The sequence below is a fragment of the Triturus cristatus genome, chromosome 3_1, assembly GCF_964204655.1.
Source record: "Triturus cristatus chromosome 3_1, aTriCri1.1, whole genome shotgun sequence".
NCBI lineage: Eukaryota > Metazoa > Chordata > Amphibia > Caudata > Salamandridae > Triturus > Triturus cristatus.
Window position 1 is genome coordinate 1,067,952,520 of NC_140583.1, and position 18,704 is coordinate 1,067,971,223.

Genomic DNA, 18,704 nt, shown 5'->3' on the forward strand with positions numbered 1-18,704 from the left:
AGCAGAGGAGCTATCATGTGGTCTTCAGGTACCAAGATAGCTACTAGACTATTATGATCACTAGTATGGTATGGTCGACATGTTTCATGCCTTGCTTGCCCCAAAGTCGGGAGGCACTTCTTCAGGACCTAGGAAAAAGCTATTTGTGGCCCCTATCACGGGCTAGGGCTCTCCTTTCTAATAAGGATGGCCAGTTGTGTTAACCGATGACCCAAGGCGGGTGCTTATCAGTGATTCCACCTGGAGAAAGGAGACACAAGGTGGAAAAATACCAGCGACGTGATTTAAATAAAAGGAAATAGGGTGTACCATACACATTCAGTGAAGTTTTTTAAAAGTGCAAAGGTGTACACGTTCGAGTATCAAGGTGAAGTATGCCTGTTAGCTTATCTAGTGAGGGTCCTTTCCTCACTGTCCACAATGTAACAGACAATATCATTAAAATCAATTAAAATTCTTAAGTGCAACAACTAAGATAAGGACATATAGCTTGTAAGGTTATGAAATATGGTATAGAGCTTCCAATGTTCAGTTGGCCCGTGATTGGCATGGTTGTGACTTACCTCAATTGAGGTTAGTTAGTGCTTTATAGGCGTAATGGAGGGTCCCGACCAATATCAGGGACACCTTCATGGATGGGGAAAAAAAGAGTGGTCGTAGTCAGACTTACTGGGTATCATTTTATGCTCAGTAGTGAGTGTCCGCAATTGCATTGTTGCCTATAAAAACATTTTATTTTGTAAATTGTTATCGTGAGATACACGTAACGACGGTGTACTCAATAAAGTGGGTACTCATGTTTATCGTGCTCTAAACACATTTTATTTATTTATTTATTTATTTTTATTTATTTAATGCGTTTTTATATAGCGCGGACTTTACCCGAAGGTGTCAGAGCGCTTCACAATAGCAGCAGTAATGATACATAAGGAGCAAAAATACAAGTGAGCATGTTACAAAATCAAACGGTACGTTACATGAGGCAATAGTGACAATTGTGCAAGTATCAAGGGCAAACAAAATACAAGAGGTAGCAAACGATACGTTACAACCGGAAAAAGTGATGTGTGCAGGTTACAAGAGCATACAAAGTACACCTAGAGGTAAAAAGTAAAAAAAAAAATGGCCGACACTCAGAACACTAAAACAGAAGTTACGTTACATGAGGCAGTGGTGGCCATAGTGCATGTATCAAAAGCAAACAAGATACAAGAGGTAGCATACGATACGTTACAAAAGGAGAAAGTGACATGTGTGCATGTTACAAAAGCGATCAAAATACAAGTAAAAGTATAATATATGAAATATATGGCAGACACTCAAAACACAAAACACACTGGGAAGGCACTTCTATAGGCATGGAGAACAGAATTTCCTATAATGGAAGGACTTCCTTCAGAAAATATAGGGTGTGAATTAAATTTGGAAGTGTCTTTGAAGGAGGAGAGATTTGAGGTCAGTTTTGAAGGCCTGGGAAGAGGTGGTGATCCGGAGCTGAGGCGGAAGTGAGTTCCAAATTCTCACCGCATTGCCTGAAAAGGATTGGGCCATCGATCTTTCCTTCTTGAAAGTGGGAGGTTCAAGCAATACATTTTCTGCATTCCGTGATGGTCTGGAGCCACCAGAGAGTTTCAGTTTATCCGCCAGGTAGCGAGGGGAGGATGAGTGCAAGGCTTTGTGGGTGATACAGGCAGTCTTGTAGATAGATCTTGCCTCTATTGGAAGCCAACGGAGGGTTGATAAAATGGGTGTGATGTGGTCGCTTCTTTTGGCCCCATGTATGAAGCGAGCTGCTGAATGGAGAACAGACTTCAGGGGGGACAGGTGGGACTTGGGGAGGCCAGTAAGAAGAGAATTGCAGTAGTCCAATCTGGAGAGAACCAGCGATTGGACCAGGGTTTTAGGATCGTGCTCCGGGAAGAAGCGACGAATCCCCCAAAGAAGGCGCAGTTGGTATCGAGCAGACTTTGCAATGGAATCGATGTGGGAGAGTAGATTGAGTTTTTTGTCGAGTATGATGCCAAGGGATTTTGCGCTCTCGACAATGATGGGTTTATTGTTCAGTAGATTAATCTGATCCATCCATGATTGCACTGGGGGAGGAGAAAGTGAGGAGGAGAGGAGGAGGAATTCAGTTTTGGAGGGATTCAGGACCAGTTGATGAGTTAACATCCAGTTTTGAATGGAGTCGAGAGTAGAGCTTAGGAGGGAGAGATCGTGAGTGGAGGCCACCTTAAGGTAGATTTGAGTGTCGTCCGCATATAGATGATAGTGGATCCCGGATTTACTCAGCAGATTTCCCAATGGTTCTAAGTAGAGATTGAACAGTGTGGGTGCAAGTATAGAGCCTTGAGGGACACCTTGACCGACCGCTAAAGGAGATGAAAGACTGTTCGCTATTTTGATCATTTGGGATCTATCAGAGAGGAAGGAGGCAAACCATTTGAGCACAGTGCCCTCCATGCCCATTCTCTGTTGTAGAGTGTTAAGGAGAGTATTGTGATTGACAGTGTCAAAGGCTGCAGAAAGGTCAAGAAGAATTAGAAGACAAGACTCCCCTGAATCGAGTATCAGCAGTGCGTCATCAATCACTAGCAGCAGGGCTGTTTCAGTGCTGCAGTTTTGAATGAAGCCGGACTGGAAGTTGTCCAGAAGATCATTGTCCTTGATATGGCGAGAGAGTTGTTTCGCTACACATTTTTCTGTGATTTTCGCAAGAAAGGGTAGGTTAGTGATGGGACGGTAGTTGTTAGGGTCGTTCGCATCAGCGGTGGGTTTTTTAAGCAGAGGGGTGACCTGCCCAGTTTTGAAGGAAACAGGAAGGGAGCCTTGACTGAGGGAGAGGTTGACCAGAGTGGTCCAATAGGAGAGAGAATGGGTATAGAAGTCAATGGCAATGGCACTAGGGATGGGGTCAAGAGAATGGTTAGAGGGCTTTGTATCGAGGATGCATTTAAGTAGGGCATCATCAGAGATGGGGTCAAAGTTTTGCCAAATGGTTAAGGATTTGCGCTCCTCTGTAGGGGTAGGATGAATGACCTGATCTACAAGTGATTTCACCTTTTCATCAAAGAATATAGCGAATTCCGCTGCTTTCTTTGTGGAAACCTTCAATTTGGAGGTTGGGGGAGAGCTGTTTGGGTTCTTGATGAGGTCGAATAGTTTTTTGGGTCTATTTTTGGCTGAGTCACGGAGGGATTTGAAGTGCAACGCTTTTCCAAGGAAGATGTGCTTGTGGTACTTGGATCTTGCTGAACGAAGCGTGGCCAGATTTTCGGTGGAGGGCGCTTGTCTCCATTGTTTCTCAAGGACTCTTAGGTACTTCCTTTCTTCATAGAGGGATTTGTTGAACCAAGGTGCTGATGGAGTGGGCCTTTTCTTTTTGCTTTGGAGAGGAGCGACATTATTGATTTCGACTGCAAGGACTGTGAGGCATTGGGAGGTGAGTTCGTTAACATCTAGGTCCGGGTCTAGCCTTGGAAGTGATAGCAAAGCAGAATCACAGAGGGTTCTGAGGTCAATATTTTTAGTGTCACGGAACCAGGAAGTAGCCCTCTTAGGCTGGCCGAGAGTTATAGAGTGTGATAGCTGAAGAGAGAATGGGATGAGGAGGTGGTCAGACCAGTCTACATGAATAGGGGTAGCGATGGTCAGCAAGCCTGCTTTAGAAATGACAAGGTCCAGGGTTGAGCCCTTAGAGTGTGTTGTTTCAGTGCAGTGTTGGATAAGATCGTTTGCAGAGAGGAAGGTGGCCAGTAAGTTCACATAGGTGTCTTGAGGCGAGCCCCAGTGGACATTGAAGTCACCCACGAAGATCTGATTGTCACTTTGCGAGTATTGGTCGCTGATGCAGTCCGTGAGTTCCTCCATAAACGAAGGGCTGCTTCCAGGCGGGTGGTATATAACATGGAATCTGAGAGGTGAGCGGTGGTGCAATTGAAGCTCAAGAGATAGGCATTCAAAAGTGTGGAAGGAGCTGTTGGGAAGAGCCTTAAGTTGAAGGGAGTTTCTAAAGATGACTGCAACACCTCCCCCAACTTTGTCAATTCTGTCATTTCTAAGTATAGAATAACCTGTGGGTACAAGGAGATCAAACATAGAGTGAGAGGTATCGTTGAACCAGGTCTCAGTGAGGAAGAGCATGTCAATATTGTGCAAGTTGATGGTATCGGAGATTTCAAGTTTGTGTTTTATTGCAGATCTGCAGTTGTGGAGCATACAGCGCAGCTCTGTCGCGACTGTTTTGGTGACGGGGGAACTTGGGCTATGAGGGGTGATGGGGATATTGTACCTGTATGAGGGTGCTCTGGAGGGTTTAGGTGGACGAGTGGTTCTGACAGAGGAGATGGTCAGAATGGTGTAGATAGCAGGGTTACTGGGAAGTGAAAGTGGAAGAAGGGAGGCATTCGAGTGCTTCTGAGAATTTGCAGATGACAGGCTATGCTTAGCTATTATGGGGTGTGGGGGCGAGGTGCATCTCGTGGGAGGGCGAGTGTTTTCCAAAGGAATTGAGGTGTATGGAAAAGTTGAGATCTTGGAGCTTAAAGCTAAAATGGTAGCTTCAAGTTGGGAGATGGAGGTGATTAGAGAGCCTAGCTTATTTTCCAGTGAGAGTAAGGCAGAGCACGGCATGTTGGGTGACTCGATGGAGATAGGAGGAGGTGCACTTGGCGGTTGAAGGCAGGGAGAGGTGGGGGAGTGGGAGGGGAGTAGGGGTATAGGGTTCAGAGGTGGGGAAGGGTGTTGGATGAGAGCAGGAGTTGGTGCACCAGGGGTGGAAGGGGAGTTGTCTTTGTTAGCGTTGCGAGACGGATAGGAATTAAGGACAAAATTAGGGGGTGATAGAAGAGGAGCGGGCGGTGGGGCGGAGGGAGAGGGAAGGGGTGTGGGGAGTCATAGGGCTGAAGGAGGTTTGGGAGGAAGAGAGGGAAGGGGGTTGGAGAGGTCCTGGCAGCTAGGTGAGGTGGTGGCTTAAATAGCGATATCATTTTAATAGTTGCTCGCCTGCGATAATTCAACAGGTTTTGAAATGTTGAGTCTCTCTAGGTACATCTTAGGGGGAAGGAAAAACAAGCCAACCTGATATGTAGGCCCACGGATCGTGAGGTCTTAAGAAATCTACTAAGAACGTGTGGACCTCTCCCTGTGAAATAGCGATTACAGTATATGCGCAAGCGGTTGCGTTATTGCTACAATGAGTTGGACGGTCAATAATTACGTGACCCATTTAAGAAATGAAATGCAATGCGCAGACAGGGGAGGCCAAATTAATTACAGTATGTGTTCAAGTGGTTGCGTAATTGCCACAGCGAGTCGGGTGGTCAATAGTTATGTGACTCGTTAAGGAAATGCACGGGCTGGGGAGGCCATGTTGAGAGCAGCTCTAAGTGTCTGCATTTTGTAAGTGTGGTCTCTGCCCCCAAGCCCCAGTGCACTTACTTTGTGGCTGGTACAGACAGTGCCGTTGAATCTACCCACCTCCATACGACCTGGAACCGTGAGGCGGCGTAGTGGACTCTCTCTTATTGCCACGTAGATCACATGGTACATGCAGGTCATAACTGGTATTGGTTAATGTTGTTGGTGATGCGGCGACCATCTTTGAGTGGTGGCTTCGTAGTCCCTTATAACATAGGGAGGTGATATTTGAGGGATGCGCTCATTACTTGTAGGGACGTGATTCTAAAAGGGAAGGTACCATAGCATCTTATTGGCTTATTAATACCCCTAGATATTTGTTAAGTGCGGTCGAGGGTTCGATGTGTCTCTTTATGGTAAGGGGTATTGTATTGTTGGTTAGGGTGGCGGCCATCTTATCTCTATGGTATGGGGTATTGTATCGTAGGTTAAGGGGGCGGCCATCATAAACATATGTTATATAATCACAGTGAAATGAAATGGGATTCTCTTATGGTCACTCTGTAAGGTCTCTATATGATACTGGTTAAGGTGGACTGTCTTGGCCATGGTATGAGGCCTATGATATGTAGTGGCACAAACGTGTGGGTGTCCGCTGATTGTAGTGCCCATTAGATGGTGGAAGGATGTTTGTTAGTATACTGTACATCAGAAAATCTGCGGGTGCCCTTTTCTATCTATGCATGGTAACATGTTTTATAGGCGTGTTACATCCTACCTATTAAGCTCCTGCCATGGAATGTCATCATTCAGGCCTGTCCTCTGTGTAGAGAGATGAAAAATCCAGCGCTGTTCCATGTCAAAAAGTTTTTGCTTTTTCCTGGAGTTGTTTGACTCAAGAACCGCCCAGCTCGTTTCCTCTGCAGTGTGTGGGTAATTTAGGAAGTGTGCGCTCATTTTTGTGGTTGTTTTTTGACACTGGATGCTGCTCCTATGTTCGATAATACGCGTCTTCACTGTTCGGGTGGTCATGCCGATGTATCTTAAAGGGCAGGGGCATTCAATCCAATAGATACAGTTCTTGGTATTACAGTTGGTGTGTGCATGTTGGATCCAAATGTGGTTGTTATATAGATCGACTTCACTTGTATGTTTGGTAAGGTGGCAGACACCGCATTGACCACATGGGTAATGTCCTTGTACAGGCGTTGAGTTCCAAAGTGTGCTTTGTGTTGTTCTGATTTTGGTGAGTGGGCGAGTGTGAACCAACATGTCCCGTAAGTTGCTTGTGCGTTTAAAGGCGAAGCGTGGCTTAGGGATGCTGAGGTCGCCTGATTAAATGATCATCCAGTGTTTTTTTATCGCCTTCTGGATTCTATTGGTGTCCGGTGTGTATGTTGTCACACAGGTTATGGTATCTTCCTCCTCTTTTTGTTTGGATTCCAGTAGTGCCTCTCGATTGTTGTTGGAAGCTCTCTTGCGGGATTTATTAATGATCGAAGTCGGATAGCTGAGGGCTTCCAGATTCCTGCTCTGACAGGATGCTTGGTTCTTGAATGTCGTGATGGAATTGCAATTCCTACATAGTCGTAAGAATTGGCCGAAGGGAAGATTGTCATGGAGTGCCTTCGGGTGGTGGCTTTCGTAATGCAATAGAGTGTTGCAATCCGTGGGTTTCTTATAGGTGTTGGTCGACAGTTCACCATTCCCCAAAGTGATGGTGAGGTCCAAGAAGTGGATGGTAGTGGGGGACACCGTGAGTGTGAACCTTAAGAAAGGTTCCAATGCATTTATCTGTTCAAAGAGGGAGTTGCACAAGACTATGTCTCCCTTCCAAAAGATGAAAATGTCATCTATGTAGCGGCGCAACATAGATGACACTCTGTCCATCTGGACATGGCTAGCTATTTCCTAGGTCCTGAAGAAGTGCTCTCTGACTTTGGGGCAACCAAGGCACGAAACATGTCGAACATACCATACTAGTGATAGCACTAGTCTAGTAGCTATCCTGGTACCTGAAAACCACATGATAGCTCCTCTGTTTTTACTCTAGTCCTGGTCACCTTCACAACCATAAAACAAAAATTATTTAGGCGACCAGAGTCTATTTTAGTTATCACCCACTCACAACCCTTTCTCCCCTTCACTTGCATTAATCTATACGGCATCTCGAGATGAGAAGATCTCTGATAAAGAAGCCCCCAGGCCCATCAGGCATTGCAGCGCCAGCCAGACGAGGAGCGCCCAATTATGAAGCATGACACTCTAACAGGTGAGTGAAGGCACCAAGATCTGAATTTCAGATCTCCCAGCGACCGATACAATAGTCATAGGAGCAAACTGGTTGTATCCACTTGGCTCAGGATGAACTACACCCCTTCTGATGACTAACAAACATTGTGACCTGTGTGCACGACCTCTGGAGATAATAATCCTCAAAGTCTATCTGGAGTCTATTATTAGAAATGTTTTCTCCCAAAGGGTATAGGAACAGAATATCAAGTTTAAAATATTGTGGTACAATATTATCATACCTAGCACGTATAGTTAAGTATAGATCTACTATTCTAATCTCCTGGTGTTTTGTAGCTGGCTACTATAGATCTTCAAGGTATGTATATGTGGTGTTAAGATTAGCAAATCTTTGCTTACCTGTATATACATGCCTTCACAATATTTTGGTAGTAGATAGTCTAGCTATGGAATTTTATTGCTCAATATTCTTACATGCAACCCACTAAAATCAACTGAAACCACTCACATACCAAAATTAGGTGCAGAATGAGGACTAACAATACAGGTAGCTTGGAGAACATCTAGGGATGCATAACTCTCGGATCTGGTCTGTGACTATTGCATTAAATTTATGAGATGTTGAAGGCCAAATTGGAGGAGAAACCAAGACAAAACTATTGACTAATTGGAGACTATTCAGTTATGTATGTAAGAGACACTAACTTTCATGGGGTGCAATGATGCGATACCGGGCCATGAACCCTGCCGCGCCTGTATTTTGGTCCGAAATAAAGGTCACACGGAGGCGGCTGTAGTTGGTGTTGATTGTGGGTGGTGGAACTTTTCCGCAAAACCTGTGGAGTGGAAGTAAGGTGCAGTGAAATCTCTCCACAAAGACAAGCCAACGAATAATGTGATTTTCTATATAGTTATATCAAAACAGTCCTAGATTTGCAAGGGGCTTATTTAGTAACGCATAACATTTGACAGTAAGCACAATTCTTATCTTGAGTATTACAACAAACCTAGACAAGTACACTACTTACTTTGTGTATCACAACATTCCTAGATACACAAACATTCCTAGATACACACTTTCTTTATTTAATAAATCACAACATTTCTATATATGCACACTCCTTATTTTGGTATCTAACAACATTTATAGACATGCACACTCTTTATTTAGCGTACCCTCCCTCCACCCCCGATCTATGCTTAGCCTTGTTTAGGAGGGCCTTTGAAATAACTTCACTGACTCATGTACATCACCTCATGATTGTTGGTGCATTGATAGCTAGGCCAGTATTTTCTCAACCATGATGTGCCACACATTCACCTACACAGGAGGCATAGATTCAAAACATGAAGAAAACTATAAACCTGGAAGAGTTGTTTTGTAATAAAACTATTGTACATTTCAAAAGATTTGTGGACCACTTAAACAATTCACTGTGAATTAATGTAATCAAATCTAATACTCTTATCTATTATGCCCAATCCCACTTTCAAATTATTATGGTTTAAAAATATATGTGTCAGTTTTTACTGTTATGATGAGCTCCATCAATCTGCCTCAGTTTTAAAAAAAAGACATCAAGACATGATGAGCTTCATGATCATCATCAGTATATCATCATGACAGGACAGGGCAACTTCTGATCTTCAGCCTATCATAACATTATTGGCTGCATACTGATCTGCAGTATGTCATAACATGACAGCCACCTGATCAACTTTAATACATTGCGACATGACTGGCTCCTTGCTTATCCTTAGTAGAGCATGTCATACCAGGCCATCTGATGATCCTCTGCATATTCTGAAATACTTGGACACCGGCTAATCTTCAGTATATCATGACATGAAAGACGGCATGCTGACCTTCATTATATCATGACATCATGACACGACAGATTATCAGTAGGTCATGACTTGACTACACACTGATTTTTAATACATCATGACATATTTCGGCAACTAACGATCATCATTGTTGGAAAACCACAGACAGATCTCCTCTAGAAAGCAGCCACTATATTTGCTCTACCTGCCGATCTCTTGGGAGAAGTTGACTCCCTGGGCTGTTGTCACTTCCTCAGAGACCTCCACCCGGTCGAGGAGACAGACTCCAAATCCCTCCACACTCAACGTCTCGATCTTCAGTTGTATGACCTGCCCCTCATCAGCCACGATTCTCCAAAGACAGTGCAGGTTTGGTGGGTAAGAGAATGGGAAGTTTGGTGAGCTGAAGGAGCCTTGGGAGCTCCGTAATGTGCCTCCACAAACTAAAAAAAACAGCAATATAAACAAGCGTCAGGAGTGGAGAAGCATAATTTAGGCTTCTCTCTTTACAGATCATGCTTATGCATTTATATACTCATATACAACATTTATATTCAAAGTATGGTTTAGCTTCATTAACGTGTTTTACATTTAACAAATCAGCCGAGTATTTTAATTTCAAACATTAAAGTGATATATCCACAGGAGTGCTTTAATTGATTATTATAACCATGTTGTGCCTATTTACATTCAACATTGATTATTGATTTCACTTTCTGTATATATTTCATATTGTAATTCACATTCATTTAGTTTTTGAAAAGCTTAACTTGGCATAAGGCCTCGTCTGAAAATGTTTATTGTTTTAATTTGTCCGGGTGTGTTAACTTTTCCTTCTGCAGGAGCGTTATCATGTTTCCAGTTAGTTAGAGAAAGGCTTATTGTTTGTATTAGATGACTGATAGTGAGGACTGCAGGGAGGAAGTTGGCAACAAACTCAGAGTAATAATGGTCAACGCGTACCAGGTTTATTGTGTACCCGGATGGTGGAGTGCTCAAAGATTGACCTGACAGGCCCAGTTTCGATGCAATGGGAACATAGGAAGCATGTTGACTCCCCTCAGGTTCAGCCTTTGGTTGGTTCTTGGTGGTGCGAAGGAGATATGGATGTTTTGAAGCTAAATTATGTTTAATTGGTGTTTCCAAAGTTAGTGAGACAGACTTACTCTCAACTCTGAGAGGGAACACATTGCTCTGCTAGGCTTTTCCTGAATGTGACGCTTCATGATGAACACTTCTCTTATTTCTCTGAAATTCTACAGAAGTTTTATTCTGTGCTGACACCTTCTATATGCTCCCTTGATAGAAATCACTGTTAGCTGTTTTTATTCTTAACCTATGTTTAGACTAGAAAAGAGATGTTTATATATGAAAACACTTTATTGCGATAATCTGCTTTGTTTGCATTGGGGCTTTTACTATTCTTTATCTCATTTTATTATGATTTAAGCTTACTGGCACATTTTTGTCTTCAATCTATATTGCTGTATTTGGTGAATATACTTTTACTCTGTATATACACTGGATTGATTAATATCCTAAAATAACCTCATGTAATCAAATTATTGATTATTGGTCCTTATTGTGGAGTCACTCTGGCTTCACAAATTGGAAATGTATTTCTAATTTTTACTCCTTTACAGCACTTCAAGTCGAATAACAAAAGTCCATACGGCTAAATGGGGAAATATATTTGATGACTTCATTAAAAGATTGAGGTGCAGGTACCAGCGTGCCTTCAGATTGCAGCATGTCGCATGGTTAGTCAATGAACCTAAAGGAACTAAAATACACTCATATGAGATTGCCCAATCTAGTCCAAACCCTAAGCCAATGTTCCAGTTTGGAGAATTGGCAGTGTTCCAATGGTTCGGAAAAGAGTTGTAGCAGCAAAGGAGAGTGAGTATTCATAGAGTCGAGCAATCTATTTGTGTATGTCAAGCTTGCATGTATGTGGCGTAGTGTGATGGCATTCTAAATAGTTGTGTATAGGTAGATGCACTTATTGTTGAGCAGTTGAAGATGTAAATCTGGCTAGTTGTAGCCAAAAATCCCAGGACAGATAAGGATATATAGTTCTGTAAATTGTCTACTAAGTTTTGTGGTGTCATTTGTGAGGTAACATCAACTGCACAGTCGAGAAAGGGACTATAACTTTGTTATGAGAATACTAACAGCTGGATCCTGATGTGCAAAGGGGAAACTGCATTAGTCGGGGTGATTTCCTCTGGTCGAGATTTCATCTGCGTGTGTGTGAGTAAGCTGTAAAGTGTTACTCCGGACTATATCTTGTGTGATTGAATACTTTGAGTTCTTTAGTGGAGGAGACAAATGTGTTTTTAGTGCTTGATTAGTGTTTTGTTTATTATGCTTGCTTAGGGTGGTGGAAAAAGGTCTGCTGGTGAAAATTGTACAGGAGGATGAACAGCTGCGAGTAGTGAGAGTTACATCATTGTGTGCCCCGGTGGGATCAGACATTTGGTATAGTTGCCGTGCTGCTGTTGGGTTTTTACGGCACTGAGAGCAGCACTGCAACATGACAGAACAGAAGGTGTTGTGCTGAGATTGGCTGTTAGTGCAGAATAAAATGTATTGTGGTTAAGAGAATAATTATTCTTTATTTGAAATGAAATTACCTTTTTATGATTGTTTAAATTGTTGATAAAAAATAAATGTTTCAGAGCTACTAGGGATTTGATTGGGGGAATGTGAGGGTCCCTGTCAAAGAGGGTGAAAAGGCACCACCAAAAGGTGCGGCTTTTCATTATATGGCCATAAACGTAGGGCTCGACCACTGTAATTGGTTCAGTCAGTAGCATAAGATCACAGAAAATGAAGGTGCATTGAGATTTCTTTGACATGGTACATTTAATCTGAGTATTATTGTAAATATGAGAAGGGCCTTGTACAAAATGAAGCCACCACCTAGAACTACACAAAATGAAGCACTTAATGCTTGGGAGGATGTAGACACACTAAAGATAAGTTAGGCGAGATGTGCGTAGTTGTGTAGAAGCTAAACAGGATGCAGAACAACAAAAGCGTTTGGCAGAAATAATTGAGGGAACTAGGTTGCACCGTGCATTGATGAGTGAGGAACTCCAGAAATGGAAATGGACAAAAGGAGAGGACAAGACAGAGAATACAGAGGGTTTGGGAGGTGGTAGTGATAGTGAATCTAGTGATGACCTCTTGAATGTGCTGTTGTCAGCCCATCCACTACCTTTGTCTGAAGTGATGAGTAATGCATTCATAGGGATCAGATTGCTATGGGAGACAATTCAGTGATTCGTGCTCCTGTGAATTCCTCTGTTCCGAATGCCCCAGATGCACTAACTATCCCTGTCACGATGCACTAACTGTCCCTGTCACTATTGGTCTTGCGATCCCTTTATATAAACCTGAGTTATCTGGGGGTTCAACACATCCTTTGAAGGTTCCGACTGGGGAGGGATGGGAAGAACTGCTTTGGTTTCGGCTAACATTACTGCACTGGATGTTGCCCCTGCGTCTTCCATAATGAATATGACAGGAATCACTCCCATAGTTGAGCCACCGCGATACCTCAACACTCTTGCATGTCCATTTGGAATTCACCCCAAAGTATTTCCAGCAGCAGTCTCAGAGTGGCAATAACGTTTAATACCCCTGAAACCTAAAATGGTGCTAAATTACAGGAGATAAAAGATTTAGTTAGATTCTTTTATTGGTCGCCTAGAGTTTATGAAGGTTCTGAGTTAAGCAGGGAAGTCCAGTCTCCTGAGAAGGAGAAACCAGTAGATGTGGCCAGGGTTGAAACTGGAGTTAGATGAGATGATTTTAGGTAATCTTGACCTATCCCGTTTAGAAACTTATCAGGAAAACGAACTCATGTACATGTGTAAGGATGTTACAAAATATGCAAGGCAAGCTCATGACAAGCTTTCTTTTCAAATTAGTTCGAGTGTATGATATAGATTTTAATTGAACAAAATCTTTACAGAAGAGTTACCGCGTGTGTTTTGATGAAGAAGACATAATGAGTATGAGGGCATCAGGGATGAAATAGCCAATTAGGGAACTAAATGGTAGTATATGGAAATGGAAGGATTTGGACAAATGGGAAGGCAGATGGGCCAAAAAGAAAGATCAGAAGAAATTAAAGGTGGGATCTACTGCCTCGGAAAAGGGAGCACAACCCCTGAATGGTCAAGATGAAGAGGGAACACAGAATTTCCAGTTGAGAGAAGTGCCAGGTGGAGGGTTTGTTCATGTGGCATGGAGCAGGAGGGATCTTGCATCATTCAACAATTATTTCCCAAATCTCAGAGAGAACTCCAATCAGTGGTTCACTCAAGTTGAGAGCTTTGTTAAAATCTCGCAGGTTTGAATACTTTCTTTGGCATTGTGGTATCTAGTGATCTATGGGCTGAGTACAAGGTGGCTATTCAGTGGCTTCACAGAAACTGATAACTCATCCGCTATCACCTGAGGTGATAAAAGTGTATCAGCAAGTTAATACGTTTCTGTTGGGGAAGGTGTCCTCAAAGGATATTGACTGGGTAAAGATTGATCAGACTAACCAGGAACATAAAGAGACACTGTATGCTAATTATGAGAGGTTGCAGATACTGCAGTGGCAAGTTGGACATGAAACAAAGACTATTCAAAGAAAAGTTCATGTTAGTGCGCATGAAGACAGTGCATAGAGGAAGTCAGAATCAGGAAATAGGAAATGTAGGTGGAATGCCAGGATTACAGGCCCTCAGTGTGGGCCTATGATGCAAGGTGGCAATGGTGTTTCACTATGTAGAGGCCGTGGTGTTACGATTCACTTCAAAATTGGGATTGATATTGCAACGTTGAAGAAATCAAACCCTTATCATTATCATAACAAGTTGGGGCATTGGAAGCGGGAATGTCATTTGAATCCCAATAGGGGTGCAAATGAGAATCAGGGTCAGAATCTTGGGTATGGCCACACATGTCATTTTTCATTGACACTGGTGCTTCCCATTCCACTGTTAGAACAGTGGAAGTTTTAAACCTACCCCTCTTGGGAAAAAGAATCCAAGTTGTAGGAGTTGCCAATAAACAAATGACGAATCCTGTCACCAAAAACGTCCCAGTTACAATAGGGTCATTTGAAAAGAGACACCAGCTTGTGATGTGTGATTTAACTCCTGTAAAGCTTTTAGGGCATGATCTGTTGTGTAGATTAAATGATACCACATATTGCACACCAAAAGGTGTGCAGTTTCAGACTCATAAAGAAATTAAAGGTGGGATCTACTACTGCAGGAAGGGGAGAACCACACCCAAATGGTCACGATGAAGAAGAAATTTCAATTTCTCGTCCTGAGCTCCTCTCCCTCCATCTGGGATGACTCTTGGTGGCCCTCAGTGCCCTACACCCACAGACCATACACGAAACCTCAGCGTCATCCTGTACTCCTCACTCTCAATGAACCACCAAATCAATGCATCTCATCCTCCTGCTTCCTCACGCTCCACCTCCTTCGGAAGATCTTCAAGTGGATCCCCTATGAAGAAGAATGAATCAAGGGGCAGGCGGGAAAAATTGCCGCTGCACAGGAAGTCGAGCTGGACGAGTGAAGCGTCCAGATTCGCAGCCAAGCGACTTCCTGTGCAGCGGCAATTTTTCCCGCCTGCCCCTTGATTCATTCTCCTCTACACTGGATAGCGTTACTCCACCACCCAGGTCCAGCCTGCCTCCTGAAAGCAATTGAACACCACCAGGGCTACTGCAATCCACGTATTCAGGCCCTGTTACCTGGATATTTACAACTTCCGAACATCATTCCCCCCATCGGAGTGCTCACAGTTGCCCCTCTTTTCCTGATTCTCACGGCCTTCACCCTTGTTGTCTGGATTACTGCAGCATTATCCTTTCAGCACTATACGTGATTTAGTAACCATCGTCCTGAAGATTACCTGAAATTGAGCAGGTCGAAACGCCGTCAACTACTCAGAGCAAACCATGGCGTTTTATGGGGTCAATCAATTCAGTCTAAATCATAATACTTGACTTATGTTGATCTGTCTTGTATCATTGACCTCATACCTACTTGTTTTTACAGTTTTTGTGCCATTCACATTGTTTTATCACCGTGGTGTCACTGCACCGTTCACCAACACTAGCACGTTCAGTAAACACTTGGATGTTATGGTTACTTTAAGTAAAATTGTACTGTAGTGCTGATACAACTACTTACAAATAACACCTTATATTGTATGAAACCTGCTCGTGGTCTCCCTTTCTTTTCTTCTCCTCCCTCAAGAGATTTATACACTCTTTGTAATTGCCCTTGCTAATGACTACCAGTTGAGACACTGTTGTTTTTGTTCTATGCTCCACCCGGTCTCAACTGTGTTTACGGGTTTACTCCTGTACTTTGTATTCTTCTTAGGAAGAATAAGAGCACCAGGAGTCAGGGGTTTTACCCTTGCTGACTTTAGATTGGAAATATGAGGTGTAGGAAAGTAGGATCTGCTTCTTATGGTTACCCTCACTTTTTGCCTGATGTGATGCTGTTTTTGACTAGTCTGACTGGGAACCTGCTAATCAGGACCCCAGTTTATCAGCTTTCTCCCTAAATTGTTGTGTTCAGTACTTGGGTACATCACAGATTGGATACTGGGGTGCCCTTGTCAGTCCCTAGTATATGGTACCCATGTACCCAGGGCATAGGTACCCCAGAGGTCGCAGATGGGCTGAAGCATGTATTATGTGACACATGAGAGACCATTCAAAATGTAACTACAGGCCTGCCATTGCAGCCTGTGTACGTCGGTGCATGCACCGCTTACTATAGATATAGGTTTAGTATATCTAAGGGTCACTGCACTTAAAACCTATAAGTCACCCCTATAGTAGGCCTTTGCAATCCTGAAGGCAGGGTGCCTGGTTATAAGTGAGAGGGTGCCCCTGTATGAGCAGGACACCCCTGCAGTCTACGGAGTCCATTCTCCCAGGATGTCAGTGAAGCAGCCATATACTATATAGAGGGGCACTGCGTAATTACACGATGACCATCTTGAAAACAGCTGCAACAAATCTTATCATGTTTGGTATCAAACATGTTGGAATCATACCCCCACACCATAATTAGTGTGGGAGGTATGATTCCAAGCACTGGAAGAGCCCTCCATTAGGCTCTCGGTGTTACCTGTGCCAACCTTCTAGTCCAGAATAGCACACAATGGTTGCTGCCGACCAGAGATGCATTTCTGCCCTCCTGATGCTGATCCAAGCTTGAGCAGAGGAAGGTGGAACAATAGGCATCCTGTCACAGGGAGGTGTGACCATCTCCTAGACAGGATTTAGGGTATTGGGACTGGGTGGGTGCGCTTGCCAGCGCCTGAAAGTCTGCATGAAGGGCACATTTGGTGTCCCTGTGCATAGTCCAGTTCAAACCAGTTCTGGGAGTCGTTGGCTCCCGCTCTGGCGCAAAACTGGACAAAGGACTTGAGAGTAACCTCTCCGCTGTCCAGACCCACCCCTGGAAAGGTCCCCTGAATCTTCCCAACCCTCTCCTAGGGTACTTAAAGGCTTACCTGGGTGTAGGTCCTTAGATTCGTCTTGGGATAAGATTCAGAACTGAAACCACTGCACTTCTACCCTCTGTGCACTCTGGACTTCGCTGGACTCTCATTTGGTCCTGACTTCATTAGTCTGCTGCATCGTCTGTGCCTGTGCACCATACAGGATCCATGCAGGACCTGTGGAGCATCAAAGACACTTGAAGGAATCTCCCTTGAAGGGAAGGTGTCCCTTTCCTGCATTCGCAGGCACCTCAACACTGCTGACCAGTCTGCTCATCCCAAGCTCCTGCAGACTCCAAAGAGTTCCACAACACAGGTGCTAGTTTACTACATCTCTCAAGGACCGAGCTGTCCTCTCACTGAGTTTGAGGCCAGAGTCCCTCATGGGGGCTGCATAAACCGAACTGCTGTGCACTGTGTTCTTTTGCAAGTGCAAAGGCTTGTTGGCAACTTTGGAACAAGTGCATTGGGCACCAAGTAGCCCCTACCTCCGGCAATTTTTTCTACCAAGATCTTCAGCCATATCTCCTCGTGGGCACCGTGACCTGCTCCTTTGATGAGCTGCTCGAGGTCCACTCAGAACTTCTGTGCCTCCAGCCTGTGGGTCCATTTGAGGGTTAGCTTTCTTTCTCTTGGACTCCCTTGATTGCTTGGGGCCTGCCCTGACTCCCCTGCTTGTGGTGAGTCCCCTGGACTTTGCTGGTCCTAACCATGCACCTTCTTGTCTTCCTGCGTGGGCTGCATTTGCCAAGGCTTGTTGGTGCACCCACCGGACACCCACCCCTCAGCCCTCGATATCCTTCGTGTGGCAGCTCATGTCCGGGTTCTGGTCTTCATCAGCATTGCGTGGTCCTCACAGCTATAGAGTCAAGTTCAACGTCATCTTTCCTGAAGCACCCAACATCAGATCGCATTCCTCTTCAAAGTCTCCTGGTCACTCCCGAGTGACATAGACTCTGTCCCCTCTGCTTTCAGGTACTCCTCTTCAAGAATCCATGTTTGGATTCCGACGGACACTTTCTGATCTTCCAGAAGTGGTAATTTCCTGAAGCCATCCATTGGGTTTGATGACGACTACTTCACACCTATGCACCCGACTTCCCTGATGTAAGTAATGTGGGTACTAGGGTATCCGCAGCTGGGGTGGCTCTCCAACCTTCTGTCTTCCACGGGGTTTCTTCAGGGTCCACTGGGAAGGGTCCTCAATCTTTAAAATATCCAACTGCGACTTGCACATACTGCACATGCTCTCCGTGGAGTCCCTATCTACTTACCTTGGGTGGTTCTCTGGGTCCCCAGCAATTCTATGTCCTCTCAACACTGTCTAGAGTCGAGTCGTTGTTATTATACCACTTTCTTAGTATATGGTTTGCCCCCCCCAGCTACTGTGTATTTCGTGTCATTTGCTGTGTATCTTTGCTAAAGTATTGTGTGCATTGTGTTTAATTCTGTGTTGGAGATACTTGAACATTCTAGACAGTATTATATAATGAATACATATTTTTATAAATACTTGGTGTGGTTCTTTTCACTTAATCTATACTATAAGATTGCATTCTGGTAAAACAAGCTGCTTTACACTCTTTCTGGATGAAGCCTGAAGTCTGCTCTCCACAGCTACCACTTAGAGAGCTTCCTAAGGTTGTCTATGACCTCTTAAATCACCATAAGGGTTGTCTGGACTGGTGCAAGGTGCCCACTTACATTAGTGGACAGCATTT

At 43.9% G+C, this 18,704-nt stretch overlaps 1 protein-coding gene across 3 annotated transcripts in view; it reads right to left on the reverse strand.

Annotated features, from left to right (window-relative positions):
• The window catches only part of MFRP (membrane frizzled-related protein), a 179,919-nt gene that overhangs the window by 49,950 nt on the left and 111,265 nt on the right, over positions 1 to 18,704 (reverse strand). For all 3 annotated transcript variants that reach the window (XM_085645926.1, XM_085645927.1, XM_085645925.1), the window contains exons 5-6: positions 9,644 to 9,881; positions 8,317 to 8,447 (exon numbers count right to left, since the gene is read on the reverse strand). In XM_085645926.1, the coding sequence (XP_085502052.1) occupies positions 8,317 to 8,447; positions 9,644 to 9,881 (369 nt within the window). The remainder of the gene's footprint in view (positions 1 to 8,316; positions 8,448 to 9,643; positions 9,882 to 18,704) is intronic.